At 32.8% G+C, this 24445-nt stretch overlaps 2 protein-coding genes across 7 annotated transcripts in view; both read right to left on the bottom strand.

Annotated features, from left to right (window-relative positions):
- Nucleotides 1–4713, bottom strand: part of LOC108906711 (cationic amino acid transporter 2-like) — a 6615-nt gene extending 1902 nt beyond the window's left edge. Inside the window, exons 1-10 of one of the 4 annotated variants that reach the window (XM_023454349.1) lie at nucleotides 4622–4713; nucleotides 3197–3454; nucleotides 3007–3135; nucleotides 2631–2786; nucleotides 1402–1506; nucleotides 1195–1341; nucleotides 1003–1127; nucleotides 851–948; nucleotides 658–797; nucleotides 492–594 (exon numbers count right to left, since the gene is read on the bottom strand). In XM_023454349.1, coding sequence (XP_023310117.1) covers nucleotides 492–594; nucleotides 658–797; nucleotides 851–948; nucleotides 1003–1127; nucleotides 1195–1341; nucleotides 1402–1506; nucleotides 2631–2786; nucleotides 3007–3135; nucleotides 3197–3454; nucleotides 4622–4658 — 1298 coding nt within the window. In that variant the 5' untranslated portion in view covers nucleotides 4659–4713. Of the gene's footprint in view, nucleotides 1–491; nucleotides 595–657; nucleotides 798–850; nucleotides 949–1002; nucleotides 1128–1194; nucleotides 1342–1401; nucleotides 1507–2630; nucleotides 2787–3006; nucleotides 3136–3196; nucleotides 3455–3901; nucleotides 3969–4621 lie in introns of those variants that run through there. The other 3 variants (XM_023454350.1, XM_023454352.1, XM_023454351.1) reach the window with 3 other exon arrangements.
- A 7021-nt stretch (nucleotides 4714–11734) lies between these two features.
- LOC108906732 (cationic amino acid transporter 3) overlaps nucleotides 11735–24445 on the bottom strand; it is a 38600-nt gene continuing 25889 nt past the window's right edge. For all 3 annotated transcript variants that reach the window (XM_018710082.1, XM_018710081.1, XM_023454348.1), the window contains exons 4-12: nucleotides 23997–24152; nucleotides 19260–19364; nucleotides 14904–15190; nucleotides 14381–14618; nucleotides 13346–13448; nucleotides 13123–13292; nucleotides 12897–13060; nucleotides 12512–12620; nucleotides 11735–12262 (exon numbers count right to left, since the gene is read on the bottom strand). In XM_018710082.1, coding sequence (XP_018565598.1) covers nucleotides 12159–12262; nucleotides 12512–12620; nucleotides 12897–13060; nucleotides 13123–13292; nucleotides 13346–13448; nucleotides 14381–14618; nucleotides 14904–15190; nucleotides 19260–19364; nucleotides 23997–24152 — 1436 coding nt within the window. In that variant the 3' untranslated portion in view covers nucleotides 11735–12158. The remainder of the gene's footprint in view (nucleotides 12263–12511; nucleotides 12621–12896; nucleotides 13061–13122; nucleotides 13293–13345; nucleotides 13449–14380; nucleotides 14619–14903; nucleotides 15191–19259; nucleotides 19365–23996; nucleotides 24153–24445) is intronic.

Genomic DNA, 24445 nt, shown 5'->3' on the forward strand with positions numbered 1-24445 from the left:
TCTGTTTTTTACAATTATGTTTTTTTTACGAAAGTGATAACAAATTGCTAAAAACCAATGTAACGCAAGAAATACTAAATTTATACCATTGGCGTACTTAACTCGTATGACTGACATTTTTACCGTTACTAATAATTGTTGGTACATAAGTTTCAACTTTAAGATCAAAATTCTTAATAAGTATTGGTCGGAATTATAAAATTTAAACTAGAATTGTAAGAGCTTTCAAAAGAAATATTACTCAACCCCCAATACCATTTAAATATTTTGGTGTGATGCTTACCCTTGATTAGGGGTGAAAATGGCAGAGTCAAAAATACTAGCAAAGAATGTCCCTCTTTAATCTAAAATCGACAGGTCCGAACGTTTTTCTACAATCTTGACGCAGTTCCTGAAAATGGCTCTGCTTCGTTTTCATTTGGCCACCCTGTATAATATGTTCTGAATGTAATATCTTCGATAACATGAATTGTTAAGTGTTAATAGTTCACCTTAAAACTAATACACATGCCGAAACCATGGAATATGCTAGTAATGTTCCAATAGACATCATTTCTGTCAGCTTCGTTAGCTCAAAAATACAGGCTAGCGTACCTAAAAATAAATTTTTTAATGTATATAAACAATTATAAAAAAAATCAAAAGAGAAAAGGCTACCTGCGAATGCTCCTGCAATTAAAGTACCCATGAAAGGAGTGTGAAATGTGGGGTGCACCCTTCCTAAGGATTTAAACAGTAAACCGTCCTTGGCCATTGCATAAATGATCCTCGGTAAAGGAAACATGGCCCCTAATAAACTAAAGAAGAGTAAATAAGAGAATAATTTTAAATACAAAGTTAATAATTTTACCTGGAAAAAAGTCCACAGATAGCTCCAATGCTGACGATATATTTAATAACAGTCCATCCCAGCTGACTGTAAATGTAAGCTAGCGGTGCATTTTCATCCTAAAATGTATATTGGAAGTAAAATATCCATGCTTTATAGTGAAAACTAATTACCTGTTTGTAATATGGCAGTATCATAGTTATAACTGTGGATATGCCAAAGTATGCCAGAAATACTATTAAAAGAGACATTACAACACTAATCGGTATAGATTTTTGCGGAGTTTTAGCTTCCTCTCCTGTGGAGAATAAAAACTGCTATAAGTACACCAATTTTGGAAATACACCATGTGTATTATCTATTACCTGCTGTGGCAATACAATCGAACCCAATAAATCCGTAGAAGCACCTAGCAGCTCCTTTTATAATACCCTTCACTCCATAAGGAGCGAAACCTCCCTCTCCATATCCGCCCGCCTCTTCTTTTGTTCTGTTCCAATTTGAAGAGTTAACTGAAGAAACATATTAAGTATACTATTTAACGGAAATCAATTGACTAGGTGTAAATCTACCTCTCCATAATCCTGATATGATGACTAGAATAACCACACATATATTTGTTAGGGTGAAAACATTGTTTACTAAGGAAGATTCCTTGGCTCCGAAGGCTAGTGCAACTAAAATATGTAATTTTGTTTTATTGTACATACAGCGCGTTTGTAAATAAGTGCGAAATATTTTAGGGGGTGGTTGCCGCAGTTGTTTTGTGAAAAAAAGTTCATATAAACGTAGGTCAAAATATGCTTTGTCTCCGAGATACAGTGTTTAAATTTTAATTTTTTATTTATTTTTAATTATTTCAAAGAGTTTTAAATATATTGACTCGAAATTTGATAGTTGTATTTTATTTATAAATATTGACTGCAACCTGCTAGATAATGTATCAAGAGAAATTAAAAATACACAACTTGCAATAAAATGTTTTATTTTTTTCCTCAAAAGTGGTGCATTCTACGAAAAAAATTGACCAGAGACCAATTTCATTTAGTGGTGGATTTCTAAAAAAATATAAAAAACGGGAAAAAGTCAGTGGAGTACCATTTTTTTTTAAAAAGGTGTCATTCTCGCACGAACGCCACTGGTGCAAGTAGAAATATTCGGATCACCCTAAAAAATGCACATTTATCCCTTCAAAGCGTTTTTCAAATTTCCAGTCAATATCTTTAAAACTGAAATAATTAATAAAAATAAATAAAAAATTAAAATTTGAGCACTCTGTTTCTTGGAAACGAAGCATATTTCAACCTACATTTATATGAACTTTTTTTCCCAAAATAACTTCGGCAACCACTCCCTAAAATATTTCGCATTTATCAAGAAATACCCTGTCTATACAATTTTTTTATTTTAAATTTCAAAATTTAGGAAGTAGCTCCAACTAGGAGACATATTCTCCACTTAACTATAGAAGTACTACCCCTACTACCTTTTTTAATTTAAGTAAATTATTGTATAACATATGATTAGTACTTATTAGAATTGACAATTTTTTTTGCCTAATTATTTTTATGGAAAGTACAATCATTGTAAGTAGGTTTATTTATAATGAATAGTAGAAAGGTAACTTCAAAAGCGACATCACCGGCAATTAATTGAAGCAGCAACTTCATCATATTGCGCATAGATGTCGCTGCATGTGATTGAGAACAAAAATATTTTAGATGGTTAATTTAGAATTTGTATAAGTTTCATTTGATGATTTTTTTAAAACTACCTATAACTGAAATGTTATTATAGTTACCGGAAAATAGCAGTGACAGCAAAAAGGAAAATATGTCCGCATAGGACGCAATTTGGTTGCCCGTAATCGGCATTGTTTCTTCGAAAAAGTTTTTCATTGTGTTATTGGCTAGTTCGTCTATGTAGAGAAATATGGCCTTCGTTCCTGTTGCTGACCCTAAAAATTAAATAAACTTGTGTTATGTTGCATGAACTCTGTATCTTCCATTTAAAAATTCACATGTTAAAATGTCAATTTAGGTATTCAGTTGTGGCTCTGCTATTGGTAAATATTTCATTGTGTTCCTATAATTAAAAAAATATCCTGCCCAAAAGGTACTAGGATCTTTTTAAGGTGCATCCTCTTAATTCTACATATGTATAATTTATTTTTTTACCTATGAGATATTCCAATATTAAGTTCCATCCTATAATAAAGGCAAAAAACTCGCCAATGCAAACGTAACTATAAACATAGGCAGATCCAGCTTTTGGCACTCTAGCTCCAAACTCGGCGTAACACAGCCCTAAAAAATTCCACTGGTTATCTATTTTATCAAGGTGGTAATCATAATTGTTCATGCTCACCTGCTAAAATAGACGCGATGGCGGCAATAAAAAAGGATATAATCACAGCTGGTCCCGCAGTATTTTTAGCAACATCTCCAGCTAAGACATACACACCAACACCTAAGGTACTGCCCACACCCAGAGCAGTTAAATCCAAAGTCGTTAACACTTTGGCTAGCATGGTATCCTCATTTGCTTTCACCACCTTTTTCCTAGTTAGGGCCGCCTGCGTCTCCGACCACGAAGGGATTCTTAACTGCATATTTTTTGGTTCTCCTACAAATTTTTTATTAGACAGACACACACAATTTGCACGCGTAAACTCGTGAACAAAGTTATCGGGTACGGAAACTTTAAGATTTAGCAAATAGTTTTTAAAATTTCATAAAATCTTTCAACTCAAACAAATGATAAATAGGTTGTTGGACATGATATCAAACGAGACTGTGGTTTTTTGCTTTTCCTGGCATAATCACGAGTGTAATCTTTATTTGGTGTTCATTAAAGTTGGAAAAAACAAAATTAAAAAAAGATTTGACAAGATCATTGTCTCAAATAATATTTGACAGAAATATTTCAAAACTAACATCAATTGTCATATTTAAATTAATATTCAAAATCCACTTTAGTAACTTAACGACAAATAAAACTTAGATCGGGACAAAGTTAAACAAAAAATAACATTTGATTGATGCAATGAGTGAAATTGTAAAAAATACGTACTCTTTTATGTCTCACTTGAAATGTATATGCAGTCTAGGTAAATGGCTATTATAATGATCAATGTAGGGCTATTACTTTATATAACAGGTATAGAAAATTCCCCTGCTGCGGTCAGAAAACACCTCGGAAAACATGTACACGTTAACAATGATAATCGAGATGATAATGTTGACGTTAGGTACGGACTGTTCGTTGCAAGGTATTATTAAACCATTATAAGTGTAATGGGGTTTATTATTTTGTTGTTAAAACCAGCGCCATGTGATCCCAGTTAATTACAAGGCATCTATTACATCTATTAAATTCGTGAACATTACACGAAAGAGCACATTTTGTGCTAAACCAGCTTGCCAAAAAATCGAGCTTAAAATTGTTGAAATTTTGTGGCGTTGACTTCCTTTTATCTGTGCCAATTGATGCTCCATTTAACCATTTTTTAACAAACAGAAGTTTAGGCAGTTATTTTGAAATTATTTGTGCTTACGTTTTTATGCACGCTGTAATAAAAGTCGGAAATATTGAATGATGAACAAAAACGAACACCTTTTGCGAAACTACAAAATTTTTGTTCTTCGAAAAGATCTTTTATGACATTTCTACTAAATTTTACGTTCTATTGCCTTTATAATGACTTAATTTTCGATAAATTTTTTCTTGTGGCGGTATTAGTTGTTACACAGGGTACGTATTTAGTGCGAGGTACTTAATTTTTTCACTTACCCAGTGTTTTTAGCATTACTTCCATCTCGCCAAGCATTAAAGAACCAAGTCTAACCACTACATTATAAGACGGCGGTATTGCTTTTCAACAAAAACGATCAAAACATTAACCGACTGTCTGGCGGATAATAACTGGTTAAATGTTTGTATCAATTGATTCTAATTGAATATTATCCATCAAAATTATTTCACAATAGTCGTAGTGGCCTAGTGGCGCACTAATTACTTTATTATTATTATTATTTATTAATAACTACGTGTTGAATTTAAAAGAGATATTTTTAAGCCAAAAGACATTACATTTTCATGGAAGTCGGATGTACAGTTGTGTAGGTACCGCAAATTGATAATTTTCGAAATATTGAGTGTCCGTGACTGACAAATTAAAATCCCCAATTTAATTTATCAAATTAAAAGTAAAAATCCACAGAATTCTGATGTAAATACTTGTACCAGTGGCGGAGATCGTTCTCACTGAAACCCCAGAAGTTCGACTCCACTGGTTATTTTGAAAACTCTATTGCAATTGTAACTTTTTATGGTGTTTTCAAGAAAAAAGATTTCGTTCATTTTATTCGAAAAACGAATTGTTTTCGATTTTTACTTATTTTTGACATTCGTTACCAGACACTTTACAAAATGAAGATAACTCATAGGATTTACTAGCTAGATACTCCAGTCGAATTAGATCATAAAACCTGAAAACTTGAAAAAATTATTAGATTTTTGACTTGAACGTTTCAAATTCGCTTCAAAAATCTCGCGCGCGCCGAGGGCAACGTTCACGCGAGTGCGCGGGCCCGGCGCTCCTCCCGTGTGGAGACCGTTCATTAACCTTAACTTACTTTTACTCCTGCTAACGCGTTTATTAACATGAACTATCAATGTAAAACTTTCTGAAATTAAAAAATTTACCCTTTCGTTAATTGTCTCTAACATCCCAGTCCGATACGTCCAATAGTTAATTAACAATTAACATTATAAAAAAGAAAGCTATCTTGGGAACAAAGAAGCGTACGTGTTTTCTTTTTTTTTAATTATCGTAAAAATAATCTCTATTTAATGTAAAAAGAGTGAATCTCCGAGCGGCATTTGCCTGACCGTGAGACATTTTGTTTATAAAGCTGTTTTGAAATTTTTCCTTTTCGATACGTTTCTTAGAATCAATTATAATCTATATCTACGATATTAACTTCTAAAATTAACTTAAGGAATTAAACAATTAGTGGCACAAAACAAACGAAATTATTTAACAATTAGCTGGACCAACAATTTCACGGACAGTGGAATCCGCCTTTGGCATACATGTTGGTCATTGGGTTGACCACCTTTTCCATTTTTATCAACATCCATCGCTTTTTGCTATAAAATTAAGCAATTTTCGAAAACTGATATTACAGCGTTCGAATTTTATTTTACAGGAGGTATGGAGGCAACAGAGTGTAAAGCCCGGAAAAAGTTGCGGCAATTATTTTTTAGTGAAACGGCTAGTTCTAATTGTGTTAGATTTAATGAAATGCTTGGTAACGTTAATAAAGTACAAAAAAATAATAAATCGGAAATAGTTCGTTTTTCGCATAAAATGAAAGATATTTCTTTTACTGGAGGCACCATCAGCAGTGATCGAATTTTCAAAATATCCACTGGCGTTGAATTTCTTGGGTTTTTAATCAACGTAACTCCAGATATCTCCACATTTGTATCTGAATTCATTGTTTTACTCTTAATTAAATAAATGATTGGCCCAAGTTTCCTCCTTTGCTCCTTTCGCATCAAACATCTTCAGAGATATTTTAGAAGACGATTTATTTTATTTCAACAGCCTGTACTTCGAAAACTGTAGATTTGCGGACTCAAGTTTACATAATCTTATATTTGGCTTAAAATCACTCAAAGAATCGCCCCTTAAAGTTTGTCGACGTACTTAATTATCGAATTATCGTCGCCCTGTATAGACGTTCTATACTCGTACTCTGATTTTTGCAATTTTCCTTACATTATTTACGGGAACTGGATAGTAACGATACATATGAATATTGGGTAGTAAAATGAATTCTAACAATGAAATCAGGTAACTAAGTTCAGACAAAGCAATTAAAATACTAGGTTAATGGTTTTCTACTTACAAGAATTATTTACGGAAATATAAATAATTAAATTGTTGCAGTCATTTGAACCTTGTTGATACTAAAACCCAGACAATAGAAAATTTGTTATTGAAGTGTTGTAGGTAAAGAATGCAGAGATAAAACTGATAAAATATCAAAGGTACACGAAAGTTATTGTTTAGTTTGTTTAGTCTATTAAACAATAAATTATAATAGAGCGACAATAGTTATTTGTCCAACAATTGCAGTTTCGTAGGTGTTTTACAGTTTGTCCTTTACTGACACTTTCACTTAACTTTTTTAGTCATTAGTGAAAATAAAATTGTTATAATTCAAATAAAGAAAACAGAATTAAACAATTAACTATTTATTAGTATTTATATTAAAATGAAAAGTTGCATTGAGAAACTGAATTCTACTACCAAAACTAACACAAGGGGCTCATTTTCTCATAATTCTATTAATATTTGCTGCTGTAACCGTAGAAGAAGCAGTAGAAGAGGTAGCGTCAGCAATAACCGCAAAACAAGCAACAGTAGAGGTAGCGTCAGCAATGTTCGTTGAAAATTTTCTTCCCAATCTTGAATTTCTATCGAAGAGAATCTTCAACTTATCTTCCAGGTACTTTGTCACTTTTCCAACCTCCAAAACGCTACAGAGTAGTGATGTCTGCTTAGAAAATAGCTGCTAATCTGCGAAATTAATGTCCTAGTTTCAGGAATCTGGCAACACTGGCAATACAAGTATCTTTCCGAAAATGCCTACAAGATGATTGGTACATTTTCCTTGTCAGTAGTTGAGAATCAGTCAGCTGCTGGTTGTTGTTTTCTGTGGATGGAAACTTAAGTCATTTTTGATACAGCTCTACTGGGTTAAGGCCTTTTGAGTTTTTGCAAATGGAATATTAACCAGTAGAATATTACCTTTTTCTTCTATGTGCTCAATGGACATCTTCATTAGTTGCCTACCTTTCTAGTTTTATATAAAAAATTTAAAAATTCTATGTTCTAGAAAACATTTATTCTCTTGTCGCGTAGGAAAGGTACATGTATATTATTTTGGAAGTGTGTTTTTTTTATTATTATGTAAAGCCGGCTACTCACTACGCGGGACTTGTTGAGTGACTTGACTTGGAATAGTTTGACAAGTACTTGCTCAAGTTAATGTAAACTGTACACATTACGCGTCCAATTTACTTGACTCTCAATTTTTTTAGGAAGTACTAGTTGAAAGGCGAGTAGTCTTAAAAAATGGACGAAAGTGAAACGACAGCTTTAGCTGCTGCTCTTTAATTTGCTCTTGCAAGTCATAAGGGAATCTTTTTTCTTTTTTAACTCATCGACACTAACCTCTAGTGAAAAATCACTTTGTATTGGTTTCCAAGCATTGTGCACTTCGTTTCTGTTTTTATGTAATTTATGTGCCGAGTCCCAAATGATAGATTCCCGCTGATATAAATCCAAAAACATAATTATCAACTTGTTTTCATTTACAATAATAAGAAATATGTTTAAACAAAACACGACTGAGCAACACACAAAACAATTTACTTAGAAATCCTTCAAAGTAGGTATAGATATGTCTGCGTAATGTGGGGCGTTCTAAAGCCGGCTACTCACTACGCGGTACTTGGCAAGTACTTGCCAAGTAGCACGTTGTGGGTTGGAAAACTGCCAGACGTCAAAGGAAGCGAGTAGCTTGACTCGGCGACTTGTTAGAACGCGCCACATTACGCAGACATATCTATACCCACTTTGAAGGATTTCACAAGTAAATTGTTTTGTGTGTTGCTCAGTCGAGTTTTATTTAAACATATTTCTTATTATTGTAAATGATAATAAGTCGATAATTATGTTTTTGGATTTATATCAGCGGGAACCTAAATTACATAAAAACAGAAGCGAAGTGCACGATTCTTGGAAACGAATACAAAGTGATTTTTCATCAGAGGTTAGTGTCGATGAGTTAAACAAGAAAAAAGATTACCTTATGGCCACATTTCGTAACTGCAAGAGCAAATTAAAGAGCAGCACAAAAAGTGGTGCTGTTAAAGCTGCCGTTTCATTTTCGTCCATTTTTTAATACTACTCACCTTTCAACTTGTACTTCCAAAAAAATTGAGAGTCAAGTAAATTGGGCGCGTAATGCATATAGTTTACTTTAACTTGAGCATGTACTTGTCAAACTATTCCAAGTCAAGTCACTCAGCAAGTCCCGCGTAGTGAGTAGCCGGCTTAACAAGTCGCCGAGTCAAGCTACTCGCTTCCTTTGACGTCTGGCAGTTTTCCGACACACTACGGGAAGTAGAAGTAACTCGCCAAGTCTAAACGAGTCGCCGTATACACTACGTGCTACTTGGCAAGTACTTGCCAAGTACCGCGTAGTGAGTAGTCGGCTTAAAACTAACAATCATGATTTTTCGCACTTTGCGAAAAATGGGGAAAGGGTCTTATTTCTTTACGTACCTCACACTGTAAAAAAAATTTCACTCAATTTCACTCATTTTTACTCAGTAATTTATCAATTTGCGTCCTCATAGATACTTGTATTTTCGTGACTAAATAACGTAACACAGATTGCAATTTATTAACGTATTGATAACCAGTCTTTTGTAAAAAATGCATCAAAAAAACGCCTTCCAAGTTTGTACTGCATATTCTGTATTCCAAGCTTTCCTTGTTACAAATTTATTTGGTTTTTGGCGGAAATAAATCCAAAGATGAGCTTCGGTTTCAAGTCGGATATTTCGTAACAAAGAATCCATCGCGTTCTACACGCGCTTTAAAATGAAAATCGGAAAATTTGTAATTTTCAGCAACTATCTATGATGACCGCCAAAGATTTTATTGACTTTAAAATATCACTTAAGTTTGTTTTTCGTTAAAAAACTACAGGAGCTGGACGAAACGTCTTATATTACAAGTCAAGCGCTCGGTTGCTTTTAATGACTTATTGTATTATTAATATTATGCAATTAGTGCAAAAAGGGATGTCCAAAATTTCTATCTTTCGTGGACCTTCTGAAAAGTCCACCTTTTATATTTTTTCTACTATTTCATATATCGTACTGAAAATACATGAACCAATGAGAAACATCATGCATTTAGTTTTTTGTCGCGCTTTTCTTCACTTTTGAAGTAATAATAAATTTCTGGTAACAGGTTTTTTATCATCCTTTCAATATTATTTTAGCAATGAGAACAGTTAGAGTTAATATTTACATATTTCCGTTTTTTATTAATAATACCACAACTGCTGACTAATTTTATACATATTGCGGAATTAAAATTCCCAGGTTATAACGAGAATACTTTTTTCCCATTTTACATCAGAAAAATTATCCATGACTGTTTTTCTATTCTTTCATATAGCATGTTGAAATTATTTGAATTATCGACAAAAAAAATCATACACTAGATTATTTGGTCACATTTTGTCCCATTTTTGAAATAATAAAAATTTTTGTTTCACATCTATTTTCTTAGTAAGTTTTTCAATTTTATTTTAGCAATGTGAACCATTAAGTATAGCTAATTATTCATATTGTTGTTCTTTAGAAATAAATACCAAGACTAATTTTATATATAAAATTTTAAAATTCTACATTCTAGAAAACATTCTCTTGTCACGTAGGAAAGGTTATATTATTTTTAAGTGTGTTTTTCTATTATTATGTAAAATTAAAAATTATTATTCACTATTATTTATTTACGTGCCTCACACTGTAAAAAAATTTCACTCTTCTGATCATTATGAAATACCTTTTGATGGGCTAAAATTTTCCGCAGGTCACTCAGGTATATAAGTTATCTTAAAATAGGCATCTACGTATATAATTTAAAGAAGATTCTACAACTTTCTCAAAATATTGTAGATGTCTTATTAAATATTAACTTTATTAACTTATTTGGTTGTTAATTATAATAGTATATTTCGACTTGTAATTTTTTTGTTTATCAATATAACATGGAATCTTACGTTTTTCGAGTAATTAAAGCGTAAATTTTAATAAATAGCTCAAAATTGTACATAATGATTCGAAAAAAATTTTCGGATTCTAGTTTTTTTCGTTTCTTTGCATTTCCTGAGAAAACTTACCATAGTAATGTATATATTTTTTTACACCATCAGAAAGTAGAGATTTCAGCGAAGAAAAAGCCCACCGACGTTTTTAAAAAAGCAGATATTTTGACGTGAGAATTTTCGATTGAAAATTAGGGTGCTTTTTCGATATTAAGTAAAAATAAGGTGAAAAAATAAATATTTCAAATCAAAAAAATTACAGCGTGTTTGGGACATAAATAGGTAAGTTTTCACCAAATTTCGTGAATTTTTTTTTTTTAAATTTTGAGGTTATGTGAAAAAAGTGAAAATACAAAAGTTGTAGATCTTTTTATTACCTACAACTTTGCCATTTAACTTTTTTCCATAAGACTTGTAGTTTTTCCGGAAATCAAGGGAAACCGTTTTTTACCCTTAAAAACTCACCTCCTTCCCCTTCCCGAACTCAGATCGCCCGTAAATTATTTTTCCTTTCATTTCTGTTATATTCCCTTTCTTTTCCAATGGGTTTCATCCTACTATAATTTTTTTTTATTTCAAAAATTATCGACCCTGGTCTATTGATGTGTGGGAGACATTTCCGATGTGATGAGTGAATGAAAATATTTTCGTTGAAATATCTGTACAGTAGAAAGTCGTGGACTGAACTGAAGTATGAAGTTATTGTCGCTAACCGTTCGGTAGAATTATATTGGAAAGCTGATTAAAAATGTGCAAACTTTCATTATTAATCCAAAAGTTACGAAAAGTTGATAAAAAAATGATATACATGATTTTTCTCAGTGGTTCAAGTACATTAAGTAAGCTGCATGAAGTAATAGAAAAAATATACAAAGTAAACTTTTTTGGAGGGGCCATAAAAGAACAGGAATTTTCCCACTACGGTTATAGGATTTTGGAATATTATTATATGAAGATAACATTTTGAGAGAAAATAAGTAGCCATAATTGAACTAATCTATTTTAATATCTTAATTTTTTTACAAAAGAAATATAAATCTATCTGTAAGGTACAATCTTGTCTAAATCACAAGTCATAAAGAAATAAAAAAAATATACAATACGCGGGCAAACCTTGAGTATCCTTTATTCCTTATCTGACTTAACTTACTAAAATATGAATTCAAACAAATGATAATAGAAAATCTCACTTAAGTCTGCTAAATGAATGTATCCTAATCTGGTGGAGAAGGAAAGAATAAGTTCGTTATATTACAAAATACAAATATTACAAAAAGTACTTAAGGCTTTTGCTACATTATAAAATATCACATTGTCTGACAATTTATTTGTCTGAAATCCATGCTTCGAAATAACAACCTATCTAAGCTTTGCACCTGATCAAAATCTCACTCTTCTTCTATAACTTAAAACTTTGTCACTTCTCTATCTGGGGAGGCCAGCACTTTCTGTTTCCGTTTGGGGTTCTCTTCACTGTGCGAAAGCCCATAGAAGAAGTATATCAAGAAACCTGCAATAAGTAAATTTTTCAGTTAGAACTGTCTCCTCTATATCCTTATACATATTATTATAAATTTTAATTGAAATCGTCCGTCGCCGGTATTTAGTATTTTATTCCATAAGCGCTGGAGCAGACACTTTTTTTATAGTCCCTGAGAAATATGTAATAAAGATAACTCAAAAAAAAAATAAAGTAATATAATTTGAATAGCATGTGTTAAAATATAGGATTTGCCGGATTTGTGTTCGTACAACTTACCGATTATTAACCATACTATGAACCGTATCCAAGTGTAAACATCTAACTCTAGCATGAGATACAAGTTGAACACAACGCTTAGGCAAGGGATAATTGGCACTAGAGGTACCTGAAAAAATTAAAACCAGTGTAAAGAATTATAATTACCTACTTTTTAAAATTTGACGCAAAAATTAAACAGTAGATAATACTCTCTCCTATTTCTAATCAAGGAAATTGAATAAAAATAATTAAGATATTTTTTATAATATGAAAAATATTTTGACTTTCAACGTTGTATAGATTGACTTAAATTTGATCGTCACAATATCACGAAATTGGGGATAGAATCGTAAGGGGATAGAATATTATGTGAATAATCCTGCACAAATTTTCAAAAAAATACCTTAAAAGACAGCTTGACATCCGACACTGGCTGTCTAATCATCACCACCAGTAGCACCACCATGGCTACAAGTGATATTATAAAACCTGCTAAATAGAATGGCTCAGTGAATATTGCAAGTTGACAGTAAATAACAAATGCGCAAAATATGGCAGTGAAGACACCTAAAAATTAAAGTTGTGTTAAAAACCGTTACAGTCTCGTTACTTATAAAGTTTGAACTTACTAAACAACGTTATACTCCAATTTACAATGTGAGAGGTGGTTGAATTAGGGTATTTGTTGTTGTTTAAATTGAAAATATTTTTGAAGATTTCATACAGAGTCTGTTCCACCGTTTTCTCTGCTTCCTTCTGCTGCAAACCTGGGTATTCTGAATTCTCATCAACTTGATACCTAAAGGAGGATATTTTTTAACAAAAATAGTGTTTTATTTATATTTTGCTTACCTCAAGATGAGAACACAGACAGATACAATGGTATAAGCCAGAAGGGTTCCGATAGACATCATGTCTATTAATTGGTCTAAATCAAACAGTGCGGCCATGATACCTGCAATGGGAATGTATTTTTTACTTAATTATTGGTTTATGTTTAAAGAAATCTCAAAATTACTTCTACAGAGTATAGCAAATACATTGCGATAAATTTGATCAAATTTCCAGTAAAATGGCGCTTTGCATCTGAAATTGGACTGATTCTAGAGAAATTACGAATTTAAAAGAAACAAAAACTGACTGCTCACGAATTTATTAAATGCTACTAACAATTTTCATAAAACTACTACTAAGTAATTGTTTAAAAAATAACGAATTTTAATTTCGATGTTCTTCAATGATTGTGATAAAACAAATTTTGACAGTAATATTTAAAGAATAAGATATATTCTATGGTAGTCTATGGGTAGTCTATGGTATTCTATGGCAGTCTATGGTATTCTATGGTAGAATAACTCTCAGAGCCTTTTCTCGTCAAGACAAATAGAAGCAACTCCTAAGGGACTTCAAATCCAGTTCCTAATAGACTTCAAATTCAGTTCCCTCATCATATTACAAGTAAAATTTGATTAAAAACTAACCAGTGGTGTCGAAATTAGAGGGGACAGAAGGATCTCAACTGTAAAAAACAGGCATTTGACGTAAAAGAAATCTTGTTTTACAGATTTAGACACAAGAAAGATTCTCATTAAAGGTAAATAACTTCTTTTGACGCTTTGAAAACCTTCATATCCCTCTAATTCCGATAACGCGGATTAGTTTTTGTTCAAATATTACATGAATGTAGCTACTTTATCAAAATTGTCTACATACGTTTGTTGAGTAATTGATTAAAAACCGTTTCATTTCCAATCTTTTAAGTATCATATGGCCCTTTTACGAAAAAATATTAATGGCGTTGTAATTTTTGCATGATTAGTTTCCTGCTATAGCTTGGAGTAAAGATCATAAGAAGTTACTTTTTTCTTCAAACTACTTCAGTCCTACCTGACAACAGTCCGGATACAATTGTGGCCAATAGAGGAGTTTTCGTCCAAGCGTTGACCTTGGATAAAGGTTTGAAAATGATGCCGTCGCTGGACATGGCGTAGATGACTCTGGGCAGGGGAAACATGGCACCAAGCATGCTGGTGCAGAGAGCGAAAACGGCGCCGATGGTCACCACCCATTTGATGGCGATCCACCCGATTTGGTCGAAGACATACGGGAATGGGGCGTCTGAGTCCTAAAAAAAACAATACTGGTTATCGTAATGTAGATTTGGAAGATGCATCAATAATTATTTCAATTTGTCCTACACAGAAAAAAATAAAGTCTAAATGTCTTTAAGAGAGAATAAAATAAAAAATATGTTTAAGATGTTTCATTGGTGCATGTAATTTCTCAGTTCCTAGTACTTTAATACCATCTTGAATAACACCAACATATTTGTCCTACCACAAAATGAAAGGACCACTCGTTTAGTTTTTAATTTTCTGGTAAAATGATTGTAGATATGTGAGTGTGTTACCTGCAGATAATAAGGCCACATCATGGTCAGGACTGTGGATATGGCAAAGTAGGCCCCGAAGATGATGGCTAGGGATATGACTATGGCCAGCGGAATGTCTCTTTGGGGGTTCTTGGCTTCTTCTCCGGTGGTAGCTACCGCGTCGAATCCGACAAAACCATAGAAACATTTGGCTGCACCAGCCATAATACCAGCATAACCAAAGGGAAGAAATCCTCCTTTGCCGGCGTCGTTTTGGTATTCGGGTTCGATGTCCGACACTGAGATTTTCCAATTGGCCACATCAGCTGGAGAAAAAAAACGAAATGATGGCGTTTCTTCGATCATCTGTAGCAACTATTTCGTCTTTTCCTTTTCTTCGGGTACCGAGGTATGTACATCAAAAGTATTCTACGTTCTAATATACAGGGTGGTTCATTAATTCAAAGTTTAGGCCTATTCACATAACATTCTATTCTCTACATTTATTTCACTTGAAATTGTGCGGACCAAAGTTTTAGAAAATTTTTCTTACGATTCCAAAGCAATACTTAGAAAAACAACTGAATGTTGCATTTTGGGAACACAAGTCAAACCTAAATATTTTTTGATGAACACCTTGTATATATTTGGGTGTAATGGTGTCTGTACGTGAACTTGGAATTACAGTGATAAAGTTACATAAGTTTATCCATAACAATAAGTGATACACGGCCAAAAGAATGTACTATAAGTTCAATGCATTAGAAGCGATGCACTTTTGTCCATATCTTCTCTATTTGAGATAGATCTATAAAACTTTTTATCATTATAATCCCAAGAAAGCGATCTATTCAAATTTGTAAGATTGTAAGGGCTACCTTATTTAAATAAAACACAGGTTTAGTAGACATATCCGAATTTTTTTCTAGCCTCAAAAATAAAAAAGATAAAGAGTGTAGAATAATCTGCACGATGGCTCTGTTAACATTCAGTATGTAAATAAAATTCAAATTTGGGTTGGATAATGTCAAAAATATATTTTAAAATTATTCTCAAATATACAGGGTGACGTATGAAGGTATGGCGATGAATTAATTTTTTTAAATAGCACATTTGAATAATTCACCATTATTAACAAGATTGTAAAAATAAAATCTTCACAGCGAACAGATTGAACGACAGGTGTTGACTTTTTTAAAGAATGCAATATTTACGGAGATAGCACTCCCTTCTGTTTTGCTTAAAATTAAAAAAAATGAGAGCTTTTGAGACAAATGACCTTCACAGTACTATAATAATAATATCTCTACTCCTCATTCTAACCACGATAATTAGCCCAGAAGTCGGAGACTTGTGCGGGAGAGGAGGCGGCATATTATTATTAAGCAGGCCGCATTTGCGCCCAGGAACGACTTATGTTGGAAGGCTCTAACCACCATTCAGTGCAGGAATGAGGGAAACCTGGAAAACCTCATTAATTAGGGGGGCGGTCAAATGCCAACTAGTGTCAATCTCTCACATTGACCCAAGCCAACATTCTTCCACCCTACCTGCACAGAGGGTGCAAATCCTCCGTACAAGCATAGCTAATCTACGGTCTACCGGCCGCGGGATTCGAAACCCGGGCAGATAGCACATCGATTTAAGTATTGACGCCTTAAACAGTGCGGCTATCGTACTAAAGACAATAATTCGACTTATCGTCAGTAAAAATTTGAAATTTTTTTATCAATTAACAAAAAAATTACGATGAATTAAAGTGAGAGGTATTTAACACACAATAGAGTAATAGTGAGGTTATATATGATCCAAATTTCAATTTTTTTTTGCCCCTACGGTTTCTTAATATCGGTTTCCAAACTCAAGGGTCTATTTCATTTATTTCTATAGTAGGCTTATTGCAAAATTGTATTCAATAATTACGTTAATTAATTACGGACAACATAACGGGTTTTATTTTTTTACTCAAAATAAACGGCGCATCGCTGAACAAAACTCAAGAAAGCTCTTATATTTCGAATTTTATTTGGGAAAAAAACCATTGGCGAAGCATTTTTTTCTTTAAAAATATCAAAGTCAGTGCTCGTACGCACGCCACTATTAGAGCTAAAAATTATGTTTGTATTGAAAAACATGCGCCTTTATTAATTATTACTACGTACTAAATATCAATGAAATATCTTAAGCGATTTCGAAAATATTAATTAATTTCCCTATTTTTCCTAAAATTGTAACACTCCGTATTTTCGCAACATAACATTCTTGGACCATAGTTTATAAAGCAAACTATCATTAATTTTCTATGTAGAATCACACCCTTAAATATTCGCATATCATTAAGGAACACCATGTATATTTCTTCGTAGAATTTTGCATGTATTGCTGTATATAGTTCAGGGGATAATCTAAGGAATTTTAAGAACTACCCGAAATCAATCACCCTATGCTAGCTCAAAGAAAGCGCCCGAAAAATTCGATTTGTGCAAATACTTGTTGTTCCCAATACAAAAGCCCAATGCACTCCCCTCCCCACCCCCAAAAAAAAGATGCAGTACTTTTTAATTGCCGGACATTAAACTCTAAATCCAAAAGCCTCAGTAAAAGCAAGTGCTGTGGTTTATAAACAATATAGAAGAAACCTTACCACTATGTATTCGCTTTTCCTGGGGTTTTTGAGTTTTGGATTTCTTGTTTATATTGTTAAAAAAGGCTTTTCAAATTTCGCCTATATGATGTTAGAGCGACTCATGTTGACCCTACACTATTATCAATTAGAGTTTGCATATTGCATGTGTGTTAAAAATATATATCAATTTTTTTAAAGAAATATTTATTATAATAAATGGGTTACGTAAAAAAAATCAAACCATAAATAATTATGTACATTCTACCGAAAGATTTTGAAAAAATATTAGACATGCATTTTTTTATACAAACAAATAAGAATGGAGGTATACTTCTAATAATCAAATTTTGCAACTACCCTTTTTAACTTTTAGAACTAACTTTTTTTTAAGAACTGCCTTTTCGGTTAGAACTAACCCTTAGATTATGCGCTGATATAGTTTTGTTTCGACGCTATAAAATTATGTAATGGGTTAGGCAATGTTATATCCGTTTATTTCAAATTTAAAAGTTCACATGAAATTAATCTCTAGACATTCCAGTTGAAATTAATGAAAATTCACAAAAATCGAATATAACGAAACAACCAAAAACACAATATGATAGACGATAGAGCAATAAGTCCCCTTTCGAATGAGGTGCCAATTTCACAATGAGTTTAATATTCAAGTGAATTTTAAATTTGAAAAATAAAGACATTACTTATTTCCCAATCAATAGAAAGCAAATTTTAGGTAAAATAAAATGTTAAAATGTTTGACAATTCTGAAATGGTAATAGTTATATGGAAACCAAATATTTGACAGTGTGAAAGACAAAGGTTACCCGACCACTCCAGATTTGTGAAACATTCATTATTTTGTAGAGAGTGTTTTACATAGACGTGCTAACTTTTCGAATTTCGACCGACATATTCTACGATATTCAAATGGAACACCCAGTATTTAAATGATTAATTTTGCATACATTTTTGTGTCCTTGATCTTATATTAAGGTTTCTATATATTTTTGTTAATTCTGGAGATATGTATTTTTCACTTTTTTTTATTAAAAATAGGCAAAAAAGCATTACTATACCTTTTTACCATTGGCTGATTAATTGTCGTTTAAATGACATCCAGTTTTATGGCCTAATTTAATCTACATATTTGAATTAATAATTGTAATACGTTGTTCAAAACAAATATAGAACTACAACAATTACATATCAATCTTTTTAATTTATTCTGAGCTGCAAATTGTTTTAAAAGTTATGAAAATTAAAGTTAAGTAAAAAATTCCACAGCAGTGATAAAACCATATTTACAGTACAAACTGAAATATAAACTTTACAAATTTTAACCTGTGTAAAAAATTGTTCTGCGTTACAAATTGATGGAAATTGCGATATAGGAGATTTAAGTGATGCTGATTAATTATATGTAGCCAAATTTAAAAAAATAAATAAATCCGTAAATTAATTTTACTTATAAACCAAAAAAATCGAATAAGGCTATAGATTATCAGTTTGATCATCGTAATTAGTTCAACAAATACATCTAGAAGCACATTATTTATAAAAAAATCATTCGAATCGTGCGTCGCAAAAAATTAACTGGGATGTCCTGGTTCTTGGTGAGCCACATTGTATATATGCCTTCATACAGCACGTTGTACATTTGAAAATACTATCAATATATTTTTTAACTAGTTTCAATTTGTATTTCAATTTTTTTTGTAATGGGCTACCGGGTTACCCTATAATATGTTCTTCTTTCTTCATACACATACCTTTGATAGATCCAGCGACAATCACTATAACTATGGTAATCAAATTTAACGCCGTGAAGACGTTGTTTAGCGATGATGACTCCCTTACACCAAAGGAAAGGAGAGCTGAAAGTAAATAAAAAAATAAACAAATCAGTATAAGAATTTAAATAGATTGATTGATTTGTTAAGGTATTAAGATTATAGTTAATCTTTCAGTGTATGATTGATTCGTTACTTGAATATGTATAAGAAAATCACTGGGATTGCAGTACTTATGGGGAAGATATATGGTGACAGCTTAAAGAAAGTATTAGGTGTAATTTTGCAAGTACGAGGTCTGTTCAGAAAATAACCGAACTTTCTGAATTACGCGGTAATGGATATAATTAGTGATATGCGGTTGGCAGCATTGCGTTGCTCATAACCTCTTCTGTAACACATGTTCTTGAATTGTTGATATCTTATTTAGTTTTCGTGATATCGTTATTTGAGTGCAACGTGTTTAAGTGTTAGTGACGATTTTTGAAATGTGCGACTTTCTGGAACAACGATGCAATGTAAAATTTTGCGTGAAGGCCTTCGACTTCAACTAATGGATCCCATAATCGGAAAGTCAAGATCTGGTGTGAATAAATCGCCGATTGAATGTCAGAGAAATCGCAGAAGAGGATAGCATTTCTGTTGGGTCATGCCATGAAATTTTGACTGAAGCTTGAGATCGATAACCTATAAATCTAAAACCCATAACCTGAAAATCTATAACTTCAAAACTCATAAATCTCAAATCCCAATAAACTGCAAACACAAAATGAGCAAAAATAAAAACAAAAAACTTACAAACTGAACTCAAACCTCAATCTCGGAGAGTTTTAACTTCATAATGCTACACCTCCATCACTTCATAACCTCATAATCTATAAACTCCATAACCCTGAAGTGTAACATAGCGGAACAACTCCGTTGCCCACCGTCACCGCGTGGAGGTGCCCTGAATGCTGGCACACGGCAAAACTGTCACTCAGAACTCAAGTCTTAGGTGCAAGTACATTTACTATTGTATTTTAGGACTGTAGGGTCATGAGGTTATAGGGTTACAAGTTTAAAGGTGATGGAGTTATAGAGATGTGGTATCTTGAAGTTTTAACTGTCCACCTCAAAGTATTTTTAGTCACATTTAAGAGTTGTAGGGTTACGGGATTTTGAGGTTATAGGGTTATGAGGTGTTGGATTACTGGGGTTACATGCTGTTGGGGTTATAGATTTATGGGACTTCAGGGTTATGGGACTTCAGAGTTATGGAGTTTATGGTTATGAAGTGATGGATGTATATAATTATAAAGTTAATACTTAAACTCCAATATTAAGATTTCAGTTTTGCGTGTAAGTTTTTTGTTTTTTTTTGCTCATTTTGTGTTTGCAGTTAATTGGGATTTGAGATTTATGAGTTTTGAAGTTATAGATTTTCAGGTTATGGGTTTTAGAGTTATAGGTTATCGATCTGAAGGTTATTGAGTTATGAAAGGGTTATATGGTTTAAGGCTTGATATTGTTGGGTTTCATAGTTTCAAGCTGTTTTTTGAGGTTAGAAAAAAACGCCTGACGTGATGGGGCAAAACAGGTTTCGGATTCGGTTTCAGCGACCCAAAAAAATATATAATTCACTTGGTCTGGTTCAAGGAACCCTCCTCTCATTTTTTTTTGTGGTCCTGTGTTATTTTTTAGTCGAAACTCCAAACTTGCAGTACACTGTGCTCTCTTTTTAAGTTAAAATGTTTGAAAAGTTGGAATGAACGGTTGAACGTATTTTTGACTTAATTGAAGCTTACAGAAGAGAGGAATTATTATGGAATCCTTCGAATAAATTGTATCATAACAATGTTAAAAAAGATGCTTCCACTAATGCGGCACAAACTTCTGGAATTTAAAATCCGAACAGGACATTCTACAAAAATTATTGAGCTGTCCTAAATACTTGTCAAGTCCGTTAAAAGGTCCAATGCCCTATATCGATCTCGACTTTGGTAAATCTTTCACATCCAATATTTTTGTTTTCTCTTCTATTTCTTATTTGTTTTAAGTAATCCCGGAATAATTATGCAATAAGATGCCGCGATAATTTCTTCAAACATTTGTGAAGTAAAAACAAGACGAAGCAAATGCCAAGCGAACTTTAAAAATAACGATAATTCGTTTCGAGTTCGTTCATATGACAGAACCGATAAACTGCGACCGAACGAACCCAGAACTTCGTTGTTCGGAGTTCGTGGTTCTTTCGGCCTTCGTTCGCTCACTGAGTACGCACCTAAAGGATCTCCACGAGGAAACACGACAGTCTCGATCCAGTGTCAAAGTGATGCTCACTGTTTTTGTGACTTTAATGGAATTATGCATTTTGAATTTTTGCCTCCAGGTGAAACAGTGAACCGCCTGTACTATCAAGGCGTTTTACAACGGTTACGTGAAAAAATCTGCAGAAGAGATCAGATACCTCCTTACTCGCCAGACCTGGCTCATTGCGATTTTTTCTTATTTCCAAAATTAAAATTAGTGCTGTAAGGACGCCGTTTTCAGACTATTAATGAAATCAAAGCAAATTCGTCACAGACTTTCAAGGCCATTTCAAATGAAGCTATACATGACTGCTTCGCGAAATGGAATCGTCGCTGGAAAAAGTGTGGTGTGAATAGGGGAGGGGAGTACTTTAAAGAAGACAAGGATCAATAATGTATAAAATTAATAATAAAGTTAGGTTATTTTTTGAACAAACCCCGTATTTACACAGACATGTATTATGACTTATGACTTGCTGTTTGTCAATTAATATTTTACAATCTGATAAAACATAGGAACATTAATTTTATCTCCGCTTGTAACAGATGTCGGGTCGCACATGTTTTTAAAATTTGCTAATGCATATTTATCTCAATTTTTTAACTTTGATTACCTACAATTTCAATTTCTGCAATCGATAACTTTATAAATAAATAATAAGATAAGTCTTATGTACGAATAAAAATGTAAGGAAGGTGAGAAGCGTATTATGTAGATTAGATTAGGTGGTATTCATTCCATATGAAGTACCTGTAGATAAAAGGAATTAACGTATCTTTAGAAAAGAAAGGAAAATGAAGGTCTCATTAAAAGTCAAGTACTTTTATTATGAGATGTAATTAAGGTGTGACTTTTAAAATTATTACTGTTTTCCATGTTTGATAACAAAGAACGCGAACATATTATTTTTACTTTTGATGTCGAACAAAAATTAATATGGTCAAATTATTTTAGAATAATCTTTAAGAGCTACATTTACCTAAACAATAATACTATCTAACATTAACTAATATAATAAAACCTAAATACACATTTATTTTTAGACTATATTAACTCCTGACATTTTATCAATTTATTTGCCTGTAAAAATCGAGATACTGTTTACGAATAAGTAATAACCAGTAAAATCTGGTAACTTTCAGTGATTTATAAAACTGTGACTCAATTAGGTAACTGGAAACGACTACATATTTCAAACAAAAAATAACCAGTTCGACATAATAAAACGAGAAATGCATTTCCAATCACAACATGTACAGAATCGACAAAAAATATTTATAATGAAAAAATTCGCGATTTTCCATTATCAATCTTGACTGTATCTCTACTTTAAATATAAAAATAAATGTTTAATTATCAGTTAATTCAATTACACGGTAAGTGCTAACAGGAAAGTCAAACGTAATCTAAAAAAATCCTTGAACATTTTGCGTCGATAATAACCTATGTATTCTACAACAGACTACAGTTTCTCCAGTCGAATTAGGTCATAAAACCTGAAAACTCGAAAAAAAAATATTAGTAGACATTTATTGCACTATATGACGGGGAAGGAAAAAGTAACTCGAAAGAAATGAGGCTAAGTTTGAACTGAATTTGAAACGTTCCAGTCAAAAATCTCGCGCGGCGAGGGCAACGTTAACGCGCGTGCGCGGCCTCGGCGCTCCTTCTCCCGCGTGCAGCCGTTCCTTAACGTTTACTTTTATTGCTGCTAGCGCGTTTATTACATAAACTATGAAAGTAAAATCTAGTCTCTAAAATCCCGGTCCGATACGTCCAATAGTTAATTAACAATTAACGTTATTTACCTATGTAAAAGAGTTATCTTGAGATCAAAGAAGCGTAGGTATTTATTTTAAAAATTACCGTAGAAATAAGCTCTATTTAATGCAAAAAGAGCGAATTCCAGAGCAGCTTTTGCCTTACCCTGGAACAATTTGTTTGTAACGCTGTTTTGCACGTCCTACTTTGTTAGTTATAAAGGGCTACTTAATTTCAACACATGTTGGTCATTGGAATGGCCGTCTTTTCCATAAATTTCATCAATATCCATCGCTTTTTGTAAAAATAATGCGCAATTTTCGTAAACTGATATTTCCGCGTTCGACCTATATTTTACAGTTAACAAATTAGTGAAAAATTACATTAAATTGTAGGTTATTTAATTGCTGACAACATAAAATAACTAATATTCCGATAGGTGGACTAGATTTTCGTAGGCAGTAGAAAAAAGTGAAAAAACACGTAATTTTGATTAAATTTGCCATTTGACAAATTAGCGTCACTTCTTTCGAGTTATTTTTTTGGTATTATCATTCCCCGTCATAAAGTGAAATAAAATGTCTATTAATAATTATTTTAAGTTTTCAGGTTCTATGATCTAATTCGACTGGAGCAGTTTTTCTATCAAAAAATGCTAGCTACCTGTTAACAGCAAGACCATTCCAAAGGAAAATAAATCTGGATAAGGGGACAGGAAGCTGACGTCCATCGGCATCCATTTTGTCAATGTGTCCCTTATTTGTTTATCTGCTAATGCGTCCACATAATTGCTCAGGCCCCGAGCCACGCTAGCGGTTCCTGAAATAAAACAATAATAATAATAATAACAATAACACAGGTCAACATTTGATCTAAGAATAATCACCGGACCTGACCAGGGTACTTATACGTTTTTTGGATCGCTGATTCCGAATCCGAAGTTGGCTAAGCTCCATCACGTCAGGTTCAAGGTCATTTGAAGGTCAAATGGCCAAAAATGGCCTAAAAAACCTGAATAAATTCATACGTATGTTTTTGGGGTAGCCGAGTTCAAAGCCGTTGCTATTTTTACCATTCAAAGACATCTAAAGGTCGTATCAAGGTCATTTGCA

The sequence above is a fragment of the Anoplophora glabripennis genome, unplaced genomic scaffold, assembly GCF_000390285.2.
Source record: "Anoplophora glabripennis isolate ALB-LARVAE unplaced genomic scaffold, Agla_2.0 scaffold187, whole genome shotgun sequence".
In the NCBI taxonomy this organism is placed as follows: Eukaryota; Metazoa; Arthropoda; class Insecta; order Coleoptera; family Cerambycidae; genus Anoplophora; species Anoplophora glabripennis.